The 20,355-nt window shown below is 43.0% G+C and overlaps 1 protein-coding gene across 1 annotated transcript; it reads left to right on the forward strand.

Moving 5' to 3' along the window:
• The first annotated feature begins 5,575 nt into the window (after nt 1-5,575).
• Nucleotides 5,576-19,131, forward strand: strc1 (stereocilin 1). The gene is made up of 29 exons (XM_068309874.1): nt 5,576-6,146; nt 6,234-6,258; nt 6,524-7,883; nt 8,054-8,917; nt 9,528-9,593; nt 10,001-10,111; nt 10,225-10,379; nt 10,770-10,956; nt 11,611-11,726; nt 11,845-11,974; nt 12,052-12,234; nt 12,649-12,687; nt 12,776-12,946; nt 13,213-13,353; nt 13,634-13,695; nt 13,811-13,946; nt 14,039-14,124; nt 14,368-14,503; nt 14,639-14,835; nt 14,913-15,003; nt 15,247-15,418; nt 15,661-15,836; nt 15,961-16,116; nt 16,201-16,343; nt 16,423-16,571; nt 16,777-16,874; nt 16,976-17,126; nt 17,301-17,303; nt 19,037-19,131. Exons 1-29 carry the CDS (start codon nt 5,576-5,578, stop codon nt 19,129-19,131), a joined length of 5,970 nt encoding a protein of 1,989 aa, XP_068165975.1.
• Nucleotides 19,132-20,355: the final 1,224 nt, after the last annotated feature.

Genomic DNA, 20,355 nt, shown 5'->3' on the forward strand with positions numbered 1-20,355 from the left:
AATGAAGTACTGATCACGCTGGAAGAAGAACTGATCGCACTGGAAGAAGAAAGAGTGGAAGAAGAAGAGAGAAGAGAAGCAGAGAAAGAAGAGGAGGAAACAGAAAAAATGTTCACCGCCAAAGGCTTGTCAGAAGGCTTTTCCCTGTTAAATAAACTCCTTGCACACTTTGAAGAAATGGACCCAAACAGAAAGATTTGCAAGGACTGAACGGATGGCAAACGACGCTTTCCGTCGAGTTTTTTTTGCAAAAAATCTTCTTCTGAAGCACTTTAGTGCTTCATCTAATGTAAAATTTTAAAATGTTTGAATGTGATTAAAGTGTTTTTGCAAAAAAAAATCAAATCCATATCGTGAAATGTATGAGGAGAAAAGAAACGAACAATTCAGACAAAGCTCACAATGATTATGAAAAGATCGTCTCCCGCTCCCACCAACCATCACAGTGCAGGTCTCCCTGCACTGTGAGTGAAAGGTAACATATAGTTAACAGACAGATGTGATAGCCAATCAGATCATGAGTTGGCCTTCTAGGACCTGCTAGCTAGCCCACGTCCTGATGTGTACATGTCCTGTGATTGGATACTCTGAGAAGGCGGCGCTATGCAGACCCATTTGAAGAGAAGCTCTAGTGAGACGATGGTCCGATCCCTGAACAAGCTAACCTGTTGTAGCTAATTTGCACAAGCTAACATGTTCTAGCCAAACTAAACGAGCTAACCTGTTCTAGCTAACAGAGTGTTCTTGAGGAAAGAAAGGAGAATGGATTTTGTGTTTAAATAAGCCGTTTGACCAGCTGTTTTGGTGAGTACAAGCATTTTATTTATCTAGGTTTTCATATTTAATGTAATTAAATTGTAATTCAGTTTCATTTATGTCAAATCAATTACGACAAAATAAAATGACAAATATACTAAAAATGAAAAAAAAAAATCCTGCTCTTATGCAATGTGTGTAAATAATGTGGTGCACTTCCGCAGCTGTAAGATTGTAGTGGAAATACATCGCTCTCGTTACTCACAGTTAATGCGTTCCAGGAACCACACTCAAATAACCTTTTCTCACACTGTTATCGACTGTTTAAAGCACTTTTGTGTCTCACAGAGGTATGCTGCATTCCGAGACTAATGGAACGTAGCACACTTCCGGATGCCATCAGCCAATAGAATACGCATATGGTATCATGTGATTACCTACTAAGAATCAGCGATGAGGTGAAATTGCACGTGTAGATGCGCGAATGCGTGAGGGATTACTGTACAGACAGAGACTTGTGTCCCTACTGGAAAATAGCCTGTTTTATACATGACAGAGGTGATGCAACAGCTAGTAGTGTGTTATTGTATATCTGTATTTAGTTTCTCCAGCTGTGGTGTCATAAATGATGGTCATTTCAGTCAGTTTTGTTCTGAGAAGTAGTTGTATGCCGTCTATAAAATGTGTGGCTGTGGGGTTCTTCTGTGCCAGTGATAATAATAATTATCAATAATTTTAAATGTTCAGATATCGGTAAATAAACCGTCTGGCTTTGTGAGTCTGTGCGTGTGTGTGTGTGTGTCTTCTGGCTCCTCTGACGGGACTCGGGTTTCAGACAGAATCTAATCAACACGGTTCGTTAATAATTCATCTCAGAAACTTCCCGTTTCACAGCCCTCCTTTCGCACCTACCTGCCCCTCCCCCCTCCACCGTTACGTGCGTCCTCCGTTACCTACAGCACCAGGTGCTCAGTTGAAGGTGTGGACGGAGGAGAGGAGAAGAGACTCGCGCAGCAGTTAATAATAACGGACATCATGACGTCAACGGACAATCCCGAAGTTTGAGTGACGATCTCAAACTCGTTGAATTTTACCCCCGCCATTATGAAACCTGTTTTCAGTCCGCTTATGCTTACATTTTCTACATCAGCAGGATAAAACCAGGTGGATTCGTCTGAACAAACCCCACTCCCCACACCCGAACTGTGTTCTTGTTTTTACTTGACAGTCACAATGTGGGCGACACAGGCTGCAGGAATACTGTGCATCCTTTTCGGTAAGTAAACTACAGAAAATCAGACGTTAATTATAGGGATGAGCAAGTACACCACTATCTTTATCTGTATCTGTTCAGTCATCTAAATGGTCTGTATCTGTATCTGTACTCAGAATGTACGGGACTTGAACCAAAAGTGGGTGTGGTTTGACCAGAAATGGGTGGGGCTTAAATCGGTACATTATTTTAAGTCTGACAATTTTTATGGATTGATCAGAAGTTGCTATATTTACTGTTTATTTTAAAAATATTTACAGAACATCCTCAAAATTGAGATCCAAATCAATGTTTTTGATCACAAAAGTAAGAGAACAATTTACAGAACAAGGTTTTTATGAACTCAGAACATGAAGTGCATTAATGAATACAACGCATGCAATAGGAAATTATGAAATACAAAGTATACATGAAGTGTATTTGATGCATATATATATATATATATATATATATATATATATATATATATATATATATATATATATATATATATATATATATATATATATATATATATATATATATATATATATATATATACACAGTAATCCCTTGTTTATTGGGGTTATGTTCCAAAAAGAACCTGTGAAGGGGCAAAATCCGTGAAGTAGAAACCTTTTTTTTTTTTTTATAATTATACAATTAAATACTCTACGTACATTGAAAAGAAAGAACAAACTATTTTAAAGGCTCAAACATTTGTTTCACAAATAAAAATACTTTAGAAACATTTTTTCAACAAATAAATTCTGTACTGTACTGTCAAATAATAATTTTAATCATCGATGTGAACAGAAGGCTTCAAATTGCGGAGATTAGCACCGCCCACCGCGACCCGAGTAATTGGATTAAACGGGAGAAAATTTAAATGATTATGAAAAAAATACAAAGTACAGTCGGACAAATAGTGACTCAGGTGTATTTCACTGCTCTTCAGACTGAGTCGCTGCATCCTGACTCTGCTCTGCAGTGTTTTCTTCTTTTGAAGCCCGCGGTACAGGTGTGTTTGTTCGGGAGAAGAACATAGTGATTGGCAGTTGTTGTTGCTCTTTTTTCTTCTTTACAAAAAGATCCTTATACACCGACATGCTACCATCGATTATGTTGGAGAACTGTAATGAACGGCTCATCGTTCATTACAGTCCCATTCTTGAGTTACTCGCTGAAGTTCAGTGGCCATTCTCACCATGGTTGCTAAGCGACCAAGTGTAAGTCCTTCCTCCTCATCTTTAGCCACACTTGTGTCCTCTTCTTCCTCTTCTCTTTCATCATCGCAGATCTGCGTCTGCATCAATCAGGGCATTTATGTCATCCGGACTAATGTCATTAAAGCCGTCTTCTCCAAGCTGTTTAGCAAGATTCACAGCTGTATCTACGGCAGAGTGATAGACCTCTTCAAGCGAGCCTCCGGTTGGGTTTGCACTGCCTCTGGCCACAGTTTTTTCCAGTAGGCATTCAAAGTTTCAGTTTTCATATCCTGAATGGCCCTCTGAATGTTTTGGAGAAATGATGCGATGGTGTATCCACGCCAGTAGTCTTTTAGTGAGAAATCTTGATCCGAGTCCATAGCGTCAACAAGATGTTGCAGGGTGTTGCGCGTATAGAGAGCCTTGAAAGCACGGATGATGCCTTGGTCCATGGGCTGAATCAGGAATGTAGTGTTTGGCGGCAGAAATTCGATTTGCACACAATCATATACCAAATCATCAGCTTGACGTCCGGCGTTGTCAACGAGCAGAAGCACTTTAAAGTCTAGTCCCTTTCCTCTCAAATAACACTTGACCTCCGGGATGAAACAGTTTTTGAACCAATCCAGATTGAGCGCTTTTGTCATCCAAGCCTTTGCATTGTACATCCAGTAAACGCGCAAATCATCCTTGTTTTTGTTTTTCAGTGCTCTGGGATTTTTAGACCTATAAATAAGCCCTGGTTTAATCATGAAACCTGCAGCATTTCCGCACATAACCAGAGTCAAGCGATCTTTTTGAGCTTTAAATCCTGGGGCTTTGGCTTCTTCCTGCATGATGAAGGTGCGGGACGGCATTCGTTTCCAAAATAAGCCAGTCTCATCCATGTTAAAAACTTATTCAGGCTTAGATCCCCCTTCCTCAATGATTGCTTTGGATTTATTGTTCACCAACGCTTCTGCTTCAGTGGTATTCGCAGAGGCCATCTCTCCGTTCAGAGAAACATTTTTAAGTCCAAAGCGTTTCTTAAAGTTTTTCAAACCAGCCCTTGCTGGCATTAAATGCGCTTGGTACTGCGTGAACAGCACTTGTTGACACACACACACACACACACACACACACACACACACACACACACACATATATATATATATATATATATATGTGTGTGTGTGTGTGTGTGTGTTTTAGTGTGTATAGGCCCCTGTAATACACACAAACACACAAAGGGTCCTTGAAAGCATGCAACATGAGGTAGAGGTGGGCGGCCCTTTGTGGAGCACCCCAAATTAGCAACTTGTGGGGGGACAGCGCCTTGCTTAAGGGTTCTTCGGCACTGCTCCGGAAGTGAGGTGACACCTCCGACTGTCAGCTCACACTCCGGGTGTTTTTGTGCGGGAGCGGGAATCAAACCATCGATCTTAGAACACTGGAGGACCCGCTCTACCGCCCACTGTACCACTGAGCAGCTGCCGCTCCACATCAGGTGTCATAGTCTCCTGTTACCCCAAGATCAGCGGTCTCCGACCACTAATTCTCATTATTGTAATTAATATTGATTGACCTTTTATTGGAAATGATCAGAATTTCTCCTACGTTGAATGCAGATTGTAAGTCGCTACATTTAAAAATAAACTTCATCAGTGCAGTCCCTGAATCCAGTGTTTGATTCGCCGTGGCGAACCCTGAAGGGAAAAGCCAAAAGGAAAAGAAGATTTCTTACAATTATTTTGTTTACAGAGATGTTGATTATCAGTTTATGAAAAAAAGGTTGTTTATTGTCTGTTGATGTCTACATTTTACATAAAACCACTACAGATGATTTGTTATTAGACTGCAGCTGTCCTGGCGTCATAACGATTATTGAGCAAATGAGGAGCGGTCTGTAAAATATTGTCTTAGATTAAACCGGTCCGTGGCGCAAAAAAGGTTGGAAACCGCTGGTTATGAGGATTTTCCTTCTGCACATTTTTTGACAAGTTTTACGTGTATCATGCTCGTACTCATCAAAAATGCTTTATCCATACCGGATACTCAATATTAATGTTTCCATACCGGAAACGAGTACCCGGCTCAATATAATCCTGATGATCTAAATGTTTACACCACCAAAGACAGGAGCTAGTTAGAACTGGGGTAGTGAAACAGACATGGAGCCGTTCTTACCAAATGGTGGCAAAATGTTTCCTCAGTGATGCATCATGTGATCAGTAATCGATAAGCGAGGTTCAGTTCTTAATAATTTGGTTCACATCCTCCCATAGGGCTCGTATTCATGCACAGGAGTGACGACCGGACTCAAGATGATGCCACAAAGTTAGAAAGAGGCATCCAGGAGGTCATTTATCGAATCCACGCAATGTCTGGTGAAACTGAAGACGCACGCAGCTTTGACACCTCGTTCACCGGACAGGGTTTTGATATACATTCATATTACGAGACTCTGAGTAACCTGTCCACGATCTTTGAAGTTCTGATGAGAGAATCCTACATGCAGGACCTCCCCAGGATTTTGGTTTGTATCCTCTCTGGGAGACAGGACTGTGGACTGGAGGCCGAACTGACAAAGACTGTATCTCTGGAGTTGGTGAAGCCACTGCTGACCTTCGTTTCTTCCTTGCGATCTAAAACATGCACTCCACCCAACAACGATGGGGAGTCCAGCAGCTTCCTGAGGGCCTACTTCAGGATGGGGGACTCATCGACAGCATCGCCGAATGGTTTCCAGCATTCGGTGATGGACGCCCTCTCAAGTCTCCCTCTTTCCGCCACTGTAATGAACACTTTAGGAGATTTTGTGGAAGCAGCTGTGACGTATGTGTCGAAGTTCATGGCAGCGTTACTCCAAGTACCATTGGACTATCTCAAAATAGCTTTACAGTTTGGAATCAGAATACCTTCTTTAGATGAAAAAGAGACTTGTGAGCAAGGTAAAAAAAATTGCATCAGTAAGAAAACAATTTTTTTTAAACTGTGCTGCATATTTAATTGAATTTCCCTTTTTTTTTTCTCTCCAGGAGATCTCAAGCAGCTCATCATGTGGTAAGATGTCAGGAAAATAGAAATATTCCCGTCAAATACAAACACCCTTAATTTGACACTTTAAAATATTAAAGTATTTCATGTAGACATGTAAATATGCTTGACATATGAGTCTAGAATTTACAATTTTAATTTCTGAAATAACTAGAAAAAAATAAACATTTCCAATGTGATATTCTAATTTTTTAGATGCAGGTGTACATTGAGGAGTACATGTATTCTGTGCTCCTTCAACTAATAATCATCAAGCATTTGTTTTGTATAGGGGCCTGAACAACAATGTCAGCTGGTCCTTTGGTAACTCCATCACTAACATCCTCCTGGACAGCTTGCTCGCTACAGAACGGTCTCCGTGCACCAACCCTGGAATGGGGTGCCAGAATCCTCTTGACGACTCTCTCCAGCGGAGCGCCCGGGATGACGGCTTGAACAACCACGATGTCCTGCTAAAGTGTGATCGACGCAATCTGGCTAGGTTTAATGACACCATGTGTGCTGCCATCCTTGTGGGGTCAAGCGAAGGATACTCCACTTCTGTACTTACTTTGTGCGAGGCTTTAAAGTCCCTCAACTCTGACCAGCTGGAGATGGTGTGGAGCAATATGTGTCATGTTATTCAAGCACTGTTGTCTGTTATCCCTGTCCAGTCACCTGAATGTTACCTTGACATGGCCATCCCTCCTTTTTCTGAGATGCCTTCTCTCTCTCATTCTTCATCTGCACCTCATCGGGCAATCAGGGAAGCCCCCAATCTCCAACAGCTCGTTTGCGATTATGACAGCTGGTTAGAAAGCACGCCGGTGGATGCAGGCCATGTGACAGTATGCAGCGACAATGAAAGGGAGGAGTTTGTAAAGCGGGTGTGTAACGATGCTTTGCTGATGAAGTCGCTGCTTTCAGATGAGAAGAACCTCTGGCTGTATGGATACTGTGTTGACTCCCCTGCAGACCATGACTACATGTTGAGCCAGTTCTGTGTTTATGATCAGTGGCTCCTGGAGCATTCAGAACCCGTTGGTCCAGCCTTATTGGAGTTTTGTCTTAAGCTGGATGGCCCAAAACTGGACAGACTGATTTGTGAACACACTGCATTCTTTGTGCTCTTATTCTCCATCCCAGAAAACCTGCAGTTCATGCCTAACTGCACAGACATCCCCTTGCAACCACCAGGCTCTAACATGGACCCAATACTCTTATCTCCTTGCCGTTACTCAGAGTGGCATGACCTGACGCAAATTACCATTGATGTTTTGTCTGAGTGTATCCGCCTTGATTACGGCGGTTTTAATCAACAGGTTTGCGCTAACAGAACTTTTCTAAACAGCCTGCTGCTTATCCAGGGAAATGCCTGGCTTGAAGATCACTGCAACACTTCCCTTAGCCCCCTATTCACTGAGCCAACACCGGTGTTCAACATTGCCGGCTGGTGTGACTACATCAAGTGGGAAGAAGGGAATGTGGACGTGACGGTGGTTGGCCTCTGCTGGCAGCACGATCAGCTGGCTTTTCAGAAAAATGTTTGCTGCAAAGCATCTGTCTTGAACAAACTCCTGGAAGACCCTCAGAACAAGTGGCTGTCAACAGTTTGCACCGAGAAAATAGAAGAAATAACAGTAGTGCCACAGGTAGGTATTACACAGATCTGTGTATCTATAGTCTAATCAACCTGTAAGCACCAAAAAAGAAAGATGAACATTAGTTCAAATCCTATTTTAAAGACAAAAATACACATTTTGAATGAAATTGTTACCTTACAGAATTTGCATTCTGATATTGGCTTTGTGATTATCTTTAGATGTGCAGGTACTCTGACTGGACCCGTCCAATCATCGTGGACATGACTGAACTAGCACTCTGTGCTGAGATTGACCCTCTTAACTTCACCACCAAGGTCTGTGCAAATCGTACAATCCTCGAGAACCTGTTGGCCAACCAGGACAACACGTGGTTGATGCATCACTGCGCCAATCAGTCGGGTACGGGGGTATCTCCTGGTGGAGGTGGGGGTCAAGGAGGAGGCCTGGTCTGGTTCAACCCATCGGAGCAGTGCCAATACTCCACCTGGATCATATCTCCTCCAGACCCAGCACTCCTGACTCTCTGCTGGGAACATGACCAGGCCACTTTTGTGTCCTCTATCTGTCCTAGCACCAATCACCTCCTGGTGCTGTCCCAGGAACCATCTAGTGAGTGGGTGGTCAGCATGTGTGACACCTACACCAACTATACTACTACTACCACCCCCACCGCCACTACCACCACCAACAACACCACCAACAACAACAATGGCACCACTACAGAGCCTAATGTTTGCCCGGCTAGAAACCTGGTGAGGCAGTTCAATTGGACCTGTTCAGAGGATCTCACCCCAGCATGCCAGTCTGGGGCCAGTCAGAATATAGCCTTACAGATGGTGATCCGGTGCTGGGTGGAGAGTCTGGGATCCAGGGTGGAGAATCTGCTAACTTATCCAGTGGCCACAGTAATAGAGCAAGTCTTCAGTACCACTGTGGTGATCCTGCTGGCTCTGGAGGAGGTAGAGAACACCTCGCTGTATGTTACCAACAGCATAAGACTAAGAGTGCTGGCGTCTGTCGTTCGCTATCTCCAGGGGGAAAACAACTTTGCCAAGAAGAGGGTCTTACTGCAATGCTTTGGGGTAAGAAGATGGATGGTGCAGTAGTGATGTGAAAACTGATGTTTGATAGAGGTGGTAGGTAGGTAATTATTCATCTGTATCAAGGTCTTGGGTTCAAATCCACTGGGGAGTTTCCCATGTGGATGTTCTCCCCGTGTGTCCATTGGTTCTTCTCTGGCTTCCTCCTACCTCCAAAATCATCTTATATGGGTGAACTGGTGACTGTAAACAGACTGTAGGTGTGAATGCGAGTGTGATAGGTCGTTTGTCTTTCTTTGTGGCCCTCTGTTGAATTGGTGACTTCTTTAGATCACCCCTCTCGCACAAGGTCAATTGAGATAGCCCCCCCCCCCCAACCCTATACAGGATAAGAAGCTACACAAAATAAATGACAGTGAATAACAGCGGACTTCCAGTGTACAGCCAGCCTACAGGTGGTGTAAGGTTGCACTCTTTCAGCGGAAGACACAATGAATGTCTTGCTGAGTGTAATCTCTCCTGGCTCATTCTTGATTTCACAATTACGCTAATGTGCCAGAACAGATTTGGCCAAATTATATGACAACACTAATCCCTTTGTAAAGAGAGTTAAAACCATGTGTATGTGTATGTGTGTGTTTCCCGTTTGCAGAGTGCCTTAACCAGTCTGATGCAAACAGGAAGCAACATGACCAACGATGAACTGTCTATCATAAAGGTGATTTTATACCAGAACTGAACTGATGACTCACGTTGATTTTGCTGTAACTAGTGTAACCAGTATAACAATCTGTTTGCTTGTCCTGTGGACTATCCCAGTGGTAACTAAATGAATACAGTAGTGTTAGCTAACTTGAAAATTTGTGTCCAAGGACTCAGATGTCCCCCGTTTATTAGAAAAAAACTTTTTTTGTATACATTTTTAATAGAAACACACTCCTTCCATTAACGTTGTTCCTTCGTCACACTTGCTAGCATCGTACTATTCTACCATGATCACTTCCTCTTACATTATACTATGACTAAACTTTTATGAAAAGTGACATTTATCCATCTGTGACGTACAGAATTCATTTTAACAACTTTGAATATGTTTTTGTTTGTTTGTTTGTTTGTAAAACCAAGGAGTATTTCAGTATACCCCTGAGCAGTCTGAGGTCAGTGCTCAGCTCCAATCACGTCCCCACTGTCAGACTGATACTGCAGTACTACAGCAGAAACCACGATCAACTGAAGGTTAGGGTAAAGCTTAATTCAGGTTGTTACGTGTGGGTTAGGTCTGTTTATTACAATTCCCATTATAGGCAGCATCAAATCAATTCCTGCTGGAATTTGCTTGTGTTTGCCAGTTGTCCGCCATGTACTTGTCCACCATGGTGTCAGTGGTGCTCCAGACCCACGTGCTAAAAGATCCTAATCTGCTAACAGAGATGGCTCCCATGCTGACAGCCGCCACAACGAGTGACATCTCAGCTTTACCCTCTGTGCAGAACAACATCAACGTGTGAGTGACGCTGTTGAGCGGTCAGTCGTAATGAATGAAAAATAGTTTGTTTAGCTGCGAAAGAGATGTTTTGTGATTTAGATGCACGAAAGATAAATACTTTGAGATTTAGTTTATCTCACCTCCTGAGCGCTGGTGTCCGACTTCTGCAACAAGCCATGTGTCTTGGCAACCTTAAGTGCCAGGAACATTAATTATGCATTGAAAGTAACGGAAACTAGTTCACTTAAATGATTTCAGTCCAGACAGGGCATCTATAGCATCAATACTGTGTTGTTTCTTAGAGATGATCACAATCAGTATTTAACAGATATTCTTTTCAACCAATATAAAGTAGCAGTTCCAGTGGAAAAGTTCAACTTCAATTAAATTTTTGAAAAACTTCTCCAGGAGGGAGACCATCAACAGTAACTTGTTGAACATGAGTCTGGACCAGCGCTGGGCTTTTGGTTTGTGGTTCAGTCAAGTTATGCCAGCCTCGGCCATTGTCAGCGGTCAACAGTCAATCATCAGGGACACTGGAAACCTGATTGCATACCTACCCTTCTACAACTTCCAACACCTCTCACCTGCTCAGGTAACAACCCTGTGAGCTCTGACACCTAGCAGTGAAACCCGAACGCCCAGGACTCTGTTGCTCCGATAAGCATCGGGAGAACTGAAGAGCTCCTTCTCACGTACTAGTCGAAAGCAACAGAAGACCTTATCTTTCTCTGTCGCCACCATGAGTGTCAGTGGCTTGTAGTTAATGTTCATAGACCAGTGATTAATGGGGTGCTACCATAGCAGAGGGTTTTTTTTTACCACGTTTCCTGTCTTTGTGCTAAGTTATGCTAACTATCTGCGCTTGTAGTCTTGTATACTATACGACAGAAGGAATGAAACATGTTGAACAATCAATCAGCAAGTTCAGGGGAGTAAATGGGCTAAAAAGCAGCGTTCCTGCTGAATTATTCATAAGACTTTCACCTTGCATCTTTTTTTCACTTTTCTCTGTCTCTTTCCTTCTCATCTTCCTCAGGATTGACATTTGTGTTAATATATTATATTGCTTTCGAAAACATGACTCACCTATCACTAACAAGTGTGTCATTGTTATTCAAAATGTAGAAAATGTCCAACTATTCCTCTAATTATTTCATTTGTGCTTTACATGTATCAGTTAAAGAAATTCATACTCAACTTCTCAAATTACCAATGATGTATTTCTTCCATCACGTTTTTTTGCCAGCTGTTGGATGGACTGGATGTGCTGCAGAGAAACATCCTCGCATCTCTAAAGCAGGAGTTCATTGCTCACAGCATCATCGGTACCTACAGAAACCTGACAGCCCAGCAGTTCACCAGGTTTGCAGTGATACCAGTGATAACAGTGAAATAGTTAAGGACTTTTGTGGCCGGAAGGCTCTCACTTGTTTCAGGTTTTTGCTGTTATGTGTTCGTAAAACACTGTTTGTAATATTAGGCTGGGTAATCTTTCATGCCTGGCCGACCCTGAGGATCTCCTCATGTACAAAGGCACCGAGGTCTTCGGTGTCATTCAGGACATCGTCATGAACTGCACACGTGACAAACTCAGTCTGCCCAGCCATCTGGTAAGAACAGATGCATGCTTTATATTTATTTCATTTCACAGTTGCTATAATGTGTAAACTTTCTGTCTTGTGTCCAGATCTCCAGTTTGTTTCTTGACAGCACAGAATTCGAGGTGCCTTCCTTGCTGCCTCCTGGTCGACTGTCAGAACTCGCTCCCCTCCTGCCTTCACTGGGGGTACTGTTTCTACAAGATCTCACGCCATCGCAGCTGTTCGACATCCTCCCCGCTCTACTATCCGTTACGTTCAGCCCTGCACAGGTAGACATAAATAATCTTTAATGCAGAATCTTAAAGTACGACAACAGAACCAACCTTTTGTGTAAAATAATGGCCGTCTGTCAATTAGTGAGGGTTTAGTCACTACCTTTCACTGCACAAGCATGTATTTGTTGTGCATGGATGGTTTTCATGGCAGCTGGAGGGTCTTGAAGGTCTGAGGAACAGATGACAAACTATGAAGTGAGATGGCCCAAATACCCTAGTGTTACTTCATCCTAAGCTATCGTATGAACTTGAGGGCTTTTCCTTTTTCCTCAGCCTCACAGCTGTTGTCTGTCAATGATGCTCTGTCGTTTAAATTTTCCAGAAGATTCTTTTCTGGATAGTTTTCCAGGTTCAAAAAGTAGTGGCAAAGTAGGATTTTTAATGCGACTGTCAATTTCTTTTTTTCAGGCTTTTACGATTGTAGAAAAGATCCTTTCAGTTGAAAAGGTAAGTTATTTTGTGAAGTCGTTGCAATGTGAATTTACTGTAGAGGTACTGTCTATCCTTTCTCATGCCTTTCTGACCTGTTGCCCAGCTGACCACTCCAGGCCAGCTGCAGGAGCTTGGTCAGCTGGTCGTGGGAGTGAAGACTGAAGACTTGTTGGCTCTGACCTCTGACAAGCTGCTGCCATCATTACCTGCCATGGCCCAACACACACCGGGACTCAGTCCGCCGCAAGCTAATGCTGTGGCGACTAAACTCTGGGTACAACACACACTTAACACAGACACACAAACTGATGTTGACTCTGAGAATCTTGAATTGAATCTTGTCGCATTTGATCTAAAGGAGAATTCAGTTTTGACGTATTGAAATAAAATTGTGATAGGATGGAGGGGTTTGGTTAGCACTCAATATCAGGACAATGGTGAAATCTAACAGGTTTTTCCTGACTTTCTCTTGGCTATTGTCACATTTGATTGTAATTTTACTTTCTTTGACATCAATACATTTCACTGTGTTCTGAGCAGGGCTTCAAAGAAGTGGTCGGCTGGTTGGTCAAGGTGGAGCCTTTGCTCTACTGCACGCCTTTGCTTAGCGTCCTTCCCAGGACTCGTCTGCTTGTGAACAGCTTCGATACTCCGTCCACCCTTCCCTGGAACACACAGCAGGTGATTCACAGTCCACCCTGCACCCAACCACCTGGTACCTATTTAAGTAAAATGGACTTTATAGATACCCTAGAAACCATGTCGGACACTGAAGTCCGTGGCGTGCTTTGTGTCATTTGTGTTATGGTGTTGATTTGCTTCCCATGCTCATCATGAGATGGTATGTGTGACCATTTATTGATTAGCTGTTGAATAATTAAGTGGAAAAATAAAAGCGATGATGTGATCACAACCTCTCCATCAATCTCCATGTAACCAACTTTTCAATTTCCTTCCTCAGGCTATAGCGATTTTCAAAGAGGTGCTTGACGCTAATCCAAATTTAAGCACGCTAGATTTTCTGTAAGTTCTTAGCTATGTTTTTCTTTGTTGCCTCTCTGTGTGTTTTGCACCTTTACAGTACAGTATATTCAACAACTATACATGTGTATTCACACTCACCTCTTTGTGCAATCAGCAACCTGGGAACTGTGGGTCAAGGTGTGAGCTGCAAAGTCCTACAGAGACTTTTTCGAGATGATTCCGCACCTTCATCTGTAAGAAGGATCCTCCAGTTCCTCCGGGAGCAGCCTGGTCCTCTTCACACCTCACTGGTAAACAAGCCTGTTTTAAATGATGCCAGTCTGTTATTTATCATCTGTGTGAGACATGACTTATCTCAGGTGCTTCTTTTACTTCTGGACAGAAAAAGTGTGTGATCGAGGAGCTGTATCAGCTGGATTTCTATGAACTGCTTGAAGACGTCGGAGCTGAGATTGCCCTGTCCATGCCGTAAGTCGGAAGCCGCCCTTGGTCGTTCTGTCTTCTCTTAAGTTCAATCAATTGGAAGGAAGGAAGGAAGGAAGGAAGGAAGGAAGGAAGGAAGGAAGGAAGGAAGGAAGGAAGGAAGGAAGGGAGGGAGGGAGGGAGGGAGGGAGGGAGGGAGGGACGGTGGAAAGAAGGAAGGAAGGGAGGAAAGAACTAATGAAGTGAAACACTTGTGTCTTCATGTGCCTTTGTGTGGTTTGCTGGCAGGGTGAGCACCATTAAGAAGTTTCCTGTGGACGTGATGGACACCTTCAGGATGATGATCATTGAAAACCCAAAGTTCTTTTTCTGGCAGCCCAGAACAAAACAGAAGCTGCTAGTGGACAAAATTGTGCAGAGGAAGGTCAGTCAAGCTGCAACGAACATGTGGAAAATTAAAGATGGACGATGACGAAGCTGGGGAACCACGATTTAACAATCACACAACAAACGATCTCGTTTGTTTTGTAATTGTTGTTTTTTGCCCTCTTCCCTTCAGGGCATGTACACGGGGCAGTTCACAGAAGAGGAGTTTCTTTCTCTGGGATTCTTGGCGTCATATGTGGTGGACGAGGTTTTCATTCAGGTGGATCGAAGATTCTTCGTCAACAATCTGAATTTCCTCCGCGGCCTCTGTTATTGCAGCAACAAGATCCTCCTTGTGGCTCACATCCTCCAGGAACCTGTCGTCTTCGGGTAAAGTTTTTACCTCAAGCTGAATGTTTTTACTACTGGGGGCAGTAAAGTACGATATTTCTTACGTTTCTTTGTAGCCCAGTCAACAGCTGGAACCAAACCACACTGAGCCAGGTGGACCGGTTGCTCTTCTTCCTACCTGTTGACAAACTGCAGGAGATTCCCATGGTGAGTTCAGCGCTGAATTTTTATTTTATGACCACTTAATTGCTTGGCTTGAGTTGATGTTCAGATATCCATAGGGAGGCACTGGGATTGTTATTTGATCTCAGGTCTACATAGACTGTCAATAAATCTCGCTGGTGTCAGATCTCCTGGAGGTGTCAGGACCAAAGGGTCAAGTTCCTGTTTTCCCGTAAACTACAACACCTCTGCCAGTGCATATTTAAGCCGCTGTCTGTTTTCCCACAGGCGTTGATGACGGTGGGACGTATAGAGAAGCTGTTCATGAGCCAGCAGCAGTGGGAACTTGGGGATATGGGAATCCGCTGCTTAGACGAAGGCGAGAGGAGGACACTTTTTGAGAGGCAGCAGTTTGTCCTTCAGTTCTTCTTGGGCTTCCTCAAGATAAATCCTTTGTCACGTGAGCACAAGTTTGTTTCTGAAATAGCGCTGCTGGTACTCTCTGAAGAAATAGTTCTCTCAACATGTGAACCTATAGTCAGTCAGCTTAGCTTAGCCCACTTGCATCTCCTCTGATGTGTGCTAGAACACATTATTCATGAAGTTAGAAGCAAAAGTCTTGTAATTCCTTGTATTCTGCAATGTTTAAAGATCCTTTTTGAAGAACATTCTGATGAGATGTTTGTATCCACTCCCTGTTAGCGACACCTATGGTTCCTACCTGTGAGATTCTGCATACGACACTTCCCTCTGCCTGGACCTCCGCCAGTTTAACTAGCATGTCTCCATCAGCCTTCTCTAACTGCATGGAGCTGATAGGTCATGACCTGTACCTCGCGTCCTACCAACGCATCATGGTGCTCCAGAAAGTCAAAGAGGTCTGAGCCGTTTTGTCGTATAATTCCGTCCATTTTGCAGCCTCTATCGTGTTTCATTCAAGACTGTCGTGTGTCTGCTCTATTTTTTTTCGGGGTCGCACTGGAATAACCTGCAATTGTGAAGATATACGGCACAGTCTCCTCCTTTTCCCAGTCTGTTATTGCTCAGCTAGGAGGAATAGCACTGGCGATGTCAGCGGAGGAGCTGAGGAGCCTCCGCCTGACTAAGCGAAGGAGTATCGCTGCAATGGGTGCCGTCAGTGAATGGAGCAAGAGTCAGGTACTGTCTTTAGCTTCACCAGTTAACATATTACACTGCACCAGTTTTAGTCAAGTGGATCTTCGCTCTGCCTTTTCATCGCAGTTGGAAGCGCTTTTCAGCGCCGTGTTAAACTCCACCAAACAGAGCCCAAGCCAGTTGGACTCCAGCATACTGGTGGCGATGGGGAACATCGTGTGTGGAGCTGATGTTGAGGAGATGAATTTGTTCAACGCTGTTGAGTTCAGGTGAGAAAAAGCCATTTGACCTGAGATGTTTCACACTTGAATGGCCATGCTTGCCGATGCTTCCTCTCTGTCCCTGCAGTAAGGCGGTGCTCTGGCTGGGTCAGCTCCATCTGACCTGCTCGGAGAAGCAGCTGGAGGTCCTTGTCAGGCTTCTGACCCATCCTCTCACTTTTGGACTGACTAGTTCATGGGGAACAGATGTCTTCATTGAGATTGGAGTTCTGGCAGGTGTTCTGCACCACATATATTTACTTTGACAATTTATTAGTCATTTCATAGCTAAATTCTTTGCAAATTGTTGCAATATTTATGTTATCCTGGGGGAAAAGTCAGTTTTAAAAGTGCCTTAAAGGTGCTTTTCGTAACTATGCTCATATTACATGTTTCTTGACACCATGTAAGTATATTATTAATTGTTAATCACATTTCACAGCTGGTCTCCCAGATATAGATATGTCATCTCTAGTGAAAGCACAAATTGCAGGATTTGCACCTGAGGCTTTCCCACTGATACCATCTGACAAGTTTAAAGTAAGCTGATTCAGACAATTTTCATTTCACATCTTTCCAAACCTGATTGCACTTTTTTGGGTTAACTGCATCTCATCTATCGGTTGCTGCTCTTTCTCTAGGCGGTTTTTGACCAGACTCAGATTGGCATGTTCTCCTACGAGCAGGCGGCAGCAGTAACTAAGAAGCAGCTTGATGTTCTGTCGCCTCTTCAGAAGAGGGCTCTGGATATGGTACTGACTCCCTGGGAGGACAGGCCCGTGGATTTCAGAGGTATAAAATTTCTCTCTGTAACAGCAATGAAACTTAATCTCATTCTCAAGGTTTGCCCTGCTGGGTCCATGAATTTGAAGAAATTATGCCTCAAAGTCCTTGAACTGAAACAATTTAATTCAAGAACTTTTTTTTTCGTATATTTAAATTTTTTGGGTTGAAGATCAACCTCAGCTGGTTACAGCCAGCTGAGGTTGATCTTCATTATACAGTAATCCCTCGTTACTCACGGTATATGCGTTCCAGGACCACTCACGAAAAACAAAATTCTGCGATATAGGGAACATGTATTTATTTTATTATTTACGATAATTTAAATGTTTATGAACCCTCCCCATACCGATATTAAACCATCTTATATCTGCATTAATTTTTCCCACATTCTAAGATTTGTAACATCCCCAGTGTTTCGTATGGTGGGCAAGGATAACACAGTAGATATTACTTGAACAGCTTTATTTTGCGTCCAGCCTTAACAAGGAACAAACAATAACTGACAACAATCTCGCACTCTCGCTCTCACACCCCCTCAGGAACATATGCAGAACATACACACGTAGGCCAACTCAGGGCAACACGCACACAACAGACTGTTAGTAAACCATGCCTCTTGAATTGCGAATAAGCGAGGGATTGCTGTATACTATTTTTTATTAGTTGGAGGTTAGACAGGAATCTCCATGGACTATGATGTTTGCAGATGGCATTGTGATCTGCAGTGAGAGCAGGGAACAGGTGGAGGAGAAGCTAGAGAGGTGGAGGTTTGTCCTGGAAAGGAGAGGAATGAAGGTTAGCCGCAGTAAGACAGAGTACATGTGTGTGAATGAGAAGTGGAAGAGTTAGGTTACAGGGAGAAGAGATCAAGAAGGTGGAGGATTTTAAGTACTTAGGGTCAACAGTCCAGAGCAATGGAGAGTGTGGAAAAGAGGTGAAGAGGCGTGTACAGGCGGGATGGAACGGGTGGAGGAAAGTGTCAGGTGTGATGTGTGATAGAAGAGTTTCAGCTAAAATGAAAGAAAAGGTGTACAAAACTGTGGTGAGACCAGCGATGTTGTTTGGTCTAGAGACAGTGTCACTGAGGAAAAGACAGGAGACAGAGCTGGGGGTAGCAGAGATGAAGATGCTGAGGTTCTCTCTGGGAGTGACCAGGAAGGATAGGATCAGGAATGAGTACATCAGAGGGTCAGCTATGTTAGAGGTTTTAAAGTCAGAGGCCAGACTGAGATGGTTTGGACATGTCCAGAGGAGAGATAGTGAATATATTGGTAGAGTGATCCTGAGTTTTGAACTGCCAGGCAGGAGGCCTAGAGGAAGACCAAAGAGGAGGTTTATGGATGTAGTGAAAGAGGACATGAAGGTAGTTGGTGTGAGAGAAGACTGGGCTTGCGCTAGCCATTCGCCACTTCGCCATAGGCAAAGTAAATTCCAGATTAGTTACAAGGTTATTAGACTGTGTAGCCACAGTGGCGTTCTTATTTTTACGGAAAAAAAGGCTAAAACTTCAAACTTTGTCACCCGCTATTTCCGCATGCCGACGGAAATAGCCGAAGTAACCTGAACGCTCCCGATCATTAAATATGCACTCGGGTCATGACCTAGTGCAAGCCCAGGAAGAGGATGTAGAAGACAGGGTTAGATGGAGGCAGCTGATTCACTGTGGCGAACCCTGAGGGGAAAAGGCCTAAGGAAATGAAGAGAAGATTCTGCAGTTAATGATATGCAACACACATTTGACACGTGCTTTGATGTGCTCTCTTGAGATTCACCTTTTGTACCGCTAATATTGGAATACCACTGTCGAGAAGTAGAGAAAGTGTAATGAAATACTGTCTACACAATGACTGACGTATCACAGAAATCCTATTTCTGCACTGCTCTGCATGTGATTTGGTTTCGCTGTATTCCTGCAGGGAAGTCGCTGGGTTTGGCGTTGAGCCACAGTCCTCTGTGTCTCATGCTGGGACTGCTGATCCTGCTGATTGTCCTGTCCTGCCCCTGCACATGACCTCGGTCACCCCTACTGGGTCAGGATGAACCTTTTCATCAACACAAGCAAAAATAGTCTAATTTATCCGTGAATTAACTTTTACAATGACCAGCACTTTATGCAAATGATGTTATTTAATGAGACTAGAATTTATACACTACTATCCATTTGGCACTGGAAGAGCCAAAAGAACAGTTTGAGAAAAATACACACGTCCTCCAAGCATAACACAAAATCTGAATTACATTTGGCTTTTTTAAAAAAAAACAAATAAGAGCAAACCCCTGAACCTCATCCACATCATCCACCTCAGGGATCTGTCGCCATGCCCATCAAATCAACCCTAACACTTTTTAACTAAATATAGTACGTTGATACGCTATGTTACAGAGTTGTCTATTTTTGTGAAAATATATAATATTTTTATCAGAATAAGAGCAGTACTGCTTACTACATTTATACAATCTGTGGAGTTGATTAGATAATTCATCATGCTAATATGGGACCTGGTAATTTTAGCAGTAGTAGTTTCAGTGTGTTTTTGCTTTTGAGTTTTTTTATTTTTGTGCACACTGTATGGTGTAATAAATATACTAAATCAATAAACTCAGCCAGTCTGTCTGATTGACTCTGTTAACATATTTTGTATGTTAATCTGTGATAGAGAAATAATTTAAATTTTAATATTCATATCTAGCATAGTTTCTTCCTTAATACATAATATTTAGAGTATATATAACTGCTAGCAGGAACCCGTGGAAATTCCACAATAAAACAATATCAGACTTCATACCAAACATGAAAAGAATTAAACAGCTACCTTGTTCTATGGAGCTAACGCTATACTACTAACGTGGAGAACTCCAGCTAAAAATGAGCCATTTGATGCTAGCCGAGCTTCTGCTGCAACACAACGTGAGACACGGTGATGTCATGTATGCTCGCACATATTCCTTCTAGATTACTTTACTACTTGAACAGTGATTTCTACATTTTATTAGAACAATAAAAGTTGAAGTTTTTGATGATGTAACTTTCCAGAGTTGGAAACATCCTGTTGCGAGCGTTGGACACCAGGAACCAAAACCAGCAGGACGTCCATTACGGTGTCAACGCCATCCTGACCTCCGCTGAGTCTGTAATCTGGTGGAGAGACTTTTCAGAATCTTCCGTACAGAATGAGATTACAGTAGGGATTCAGCTCATCTTCATCGGAGGAGCATTAATAAACTCAACAGTCTG

Source organism: Antennarius striatus, chromosome 1, assembly GCF_040054535.1.
Source record: "Antennarius striatus isolate MH-2024 chromosome 1, ASM4005453v1, whole genome shotgun sequence".
NCBI classification, from domain to species: domain Eukaryota; kingdom Metazoa; phylum Chordata; class Actinopteri; order Lophiiformes; family Antennariidae; genus Antennarius; species Antennarius striatus.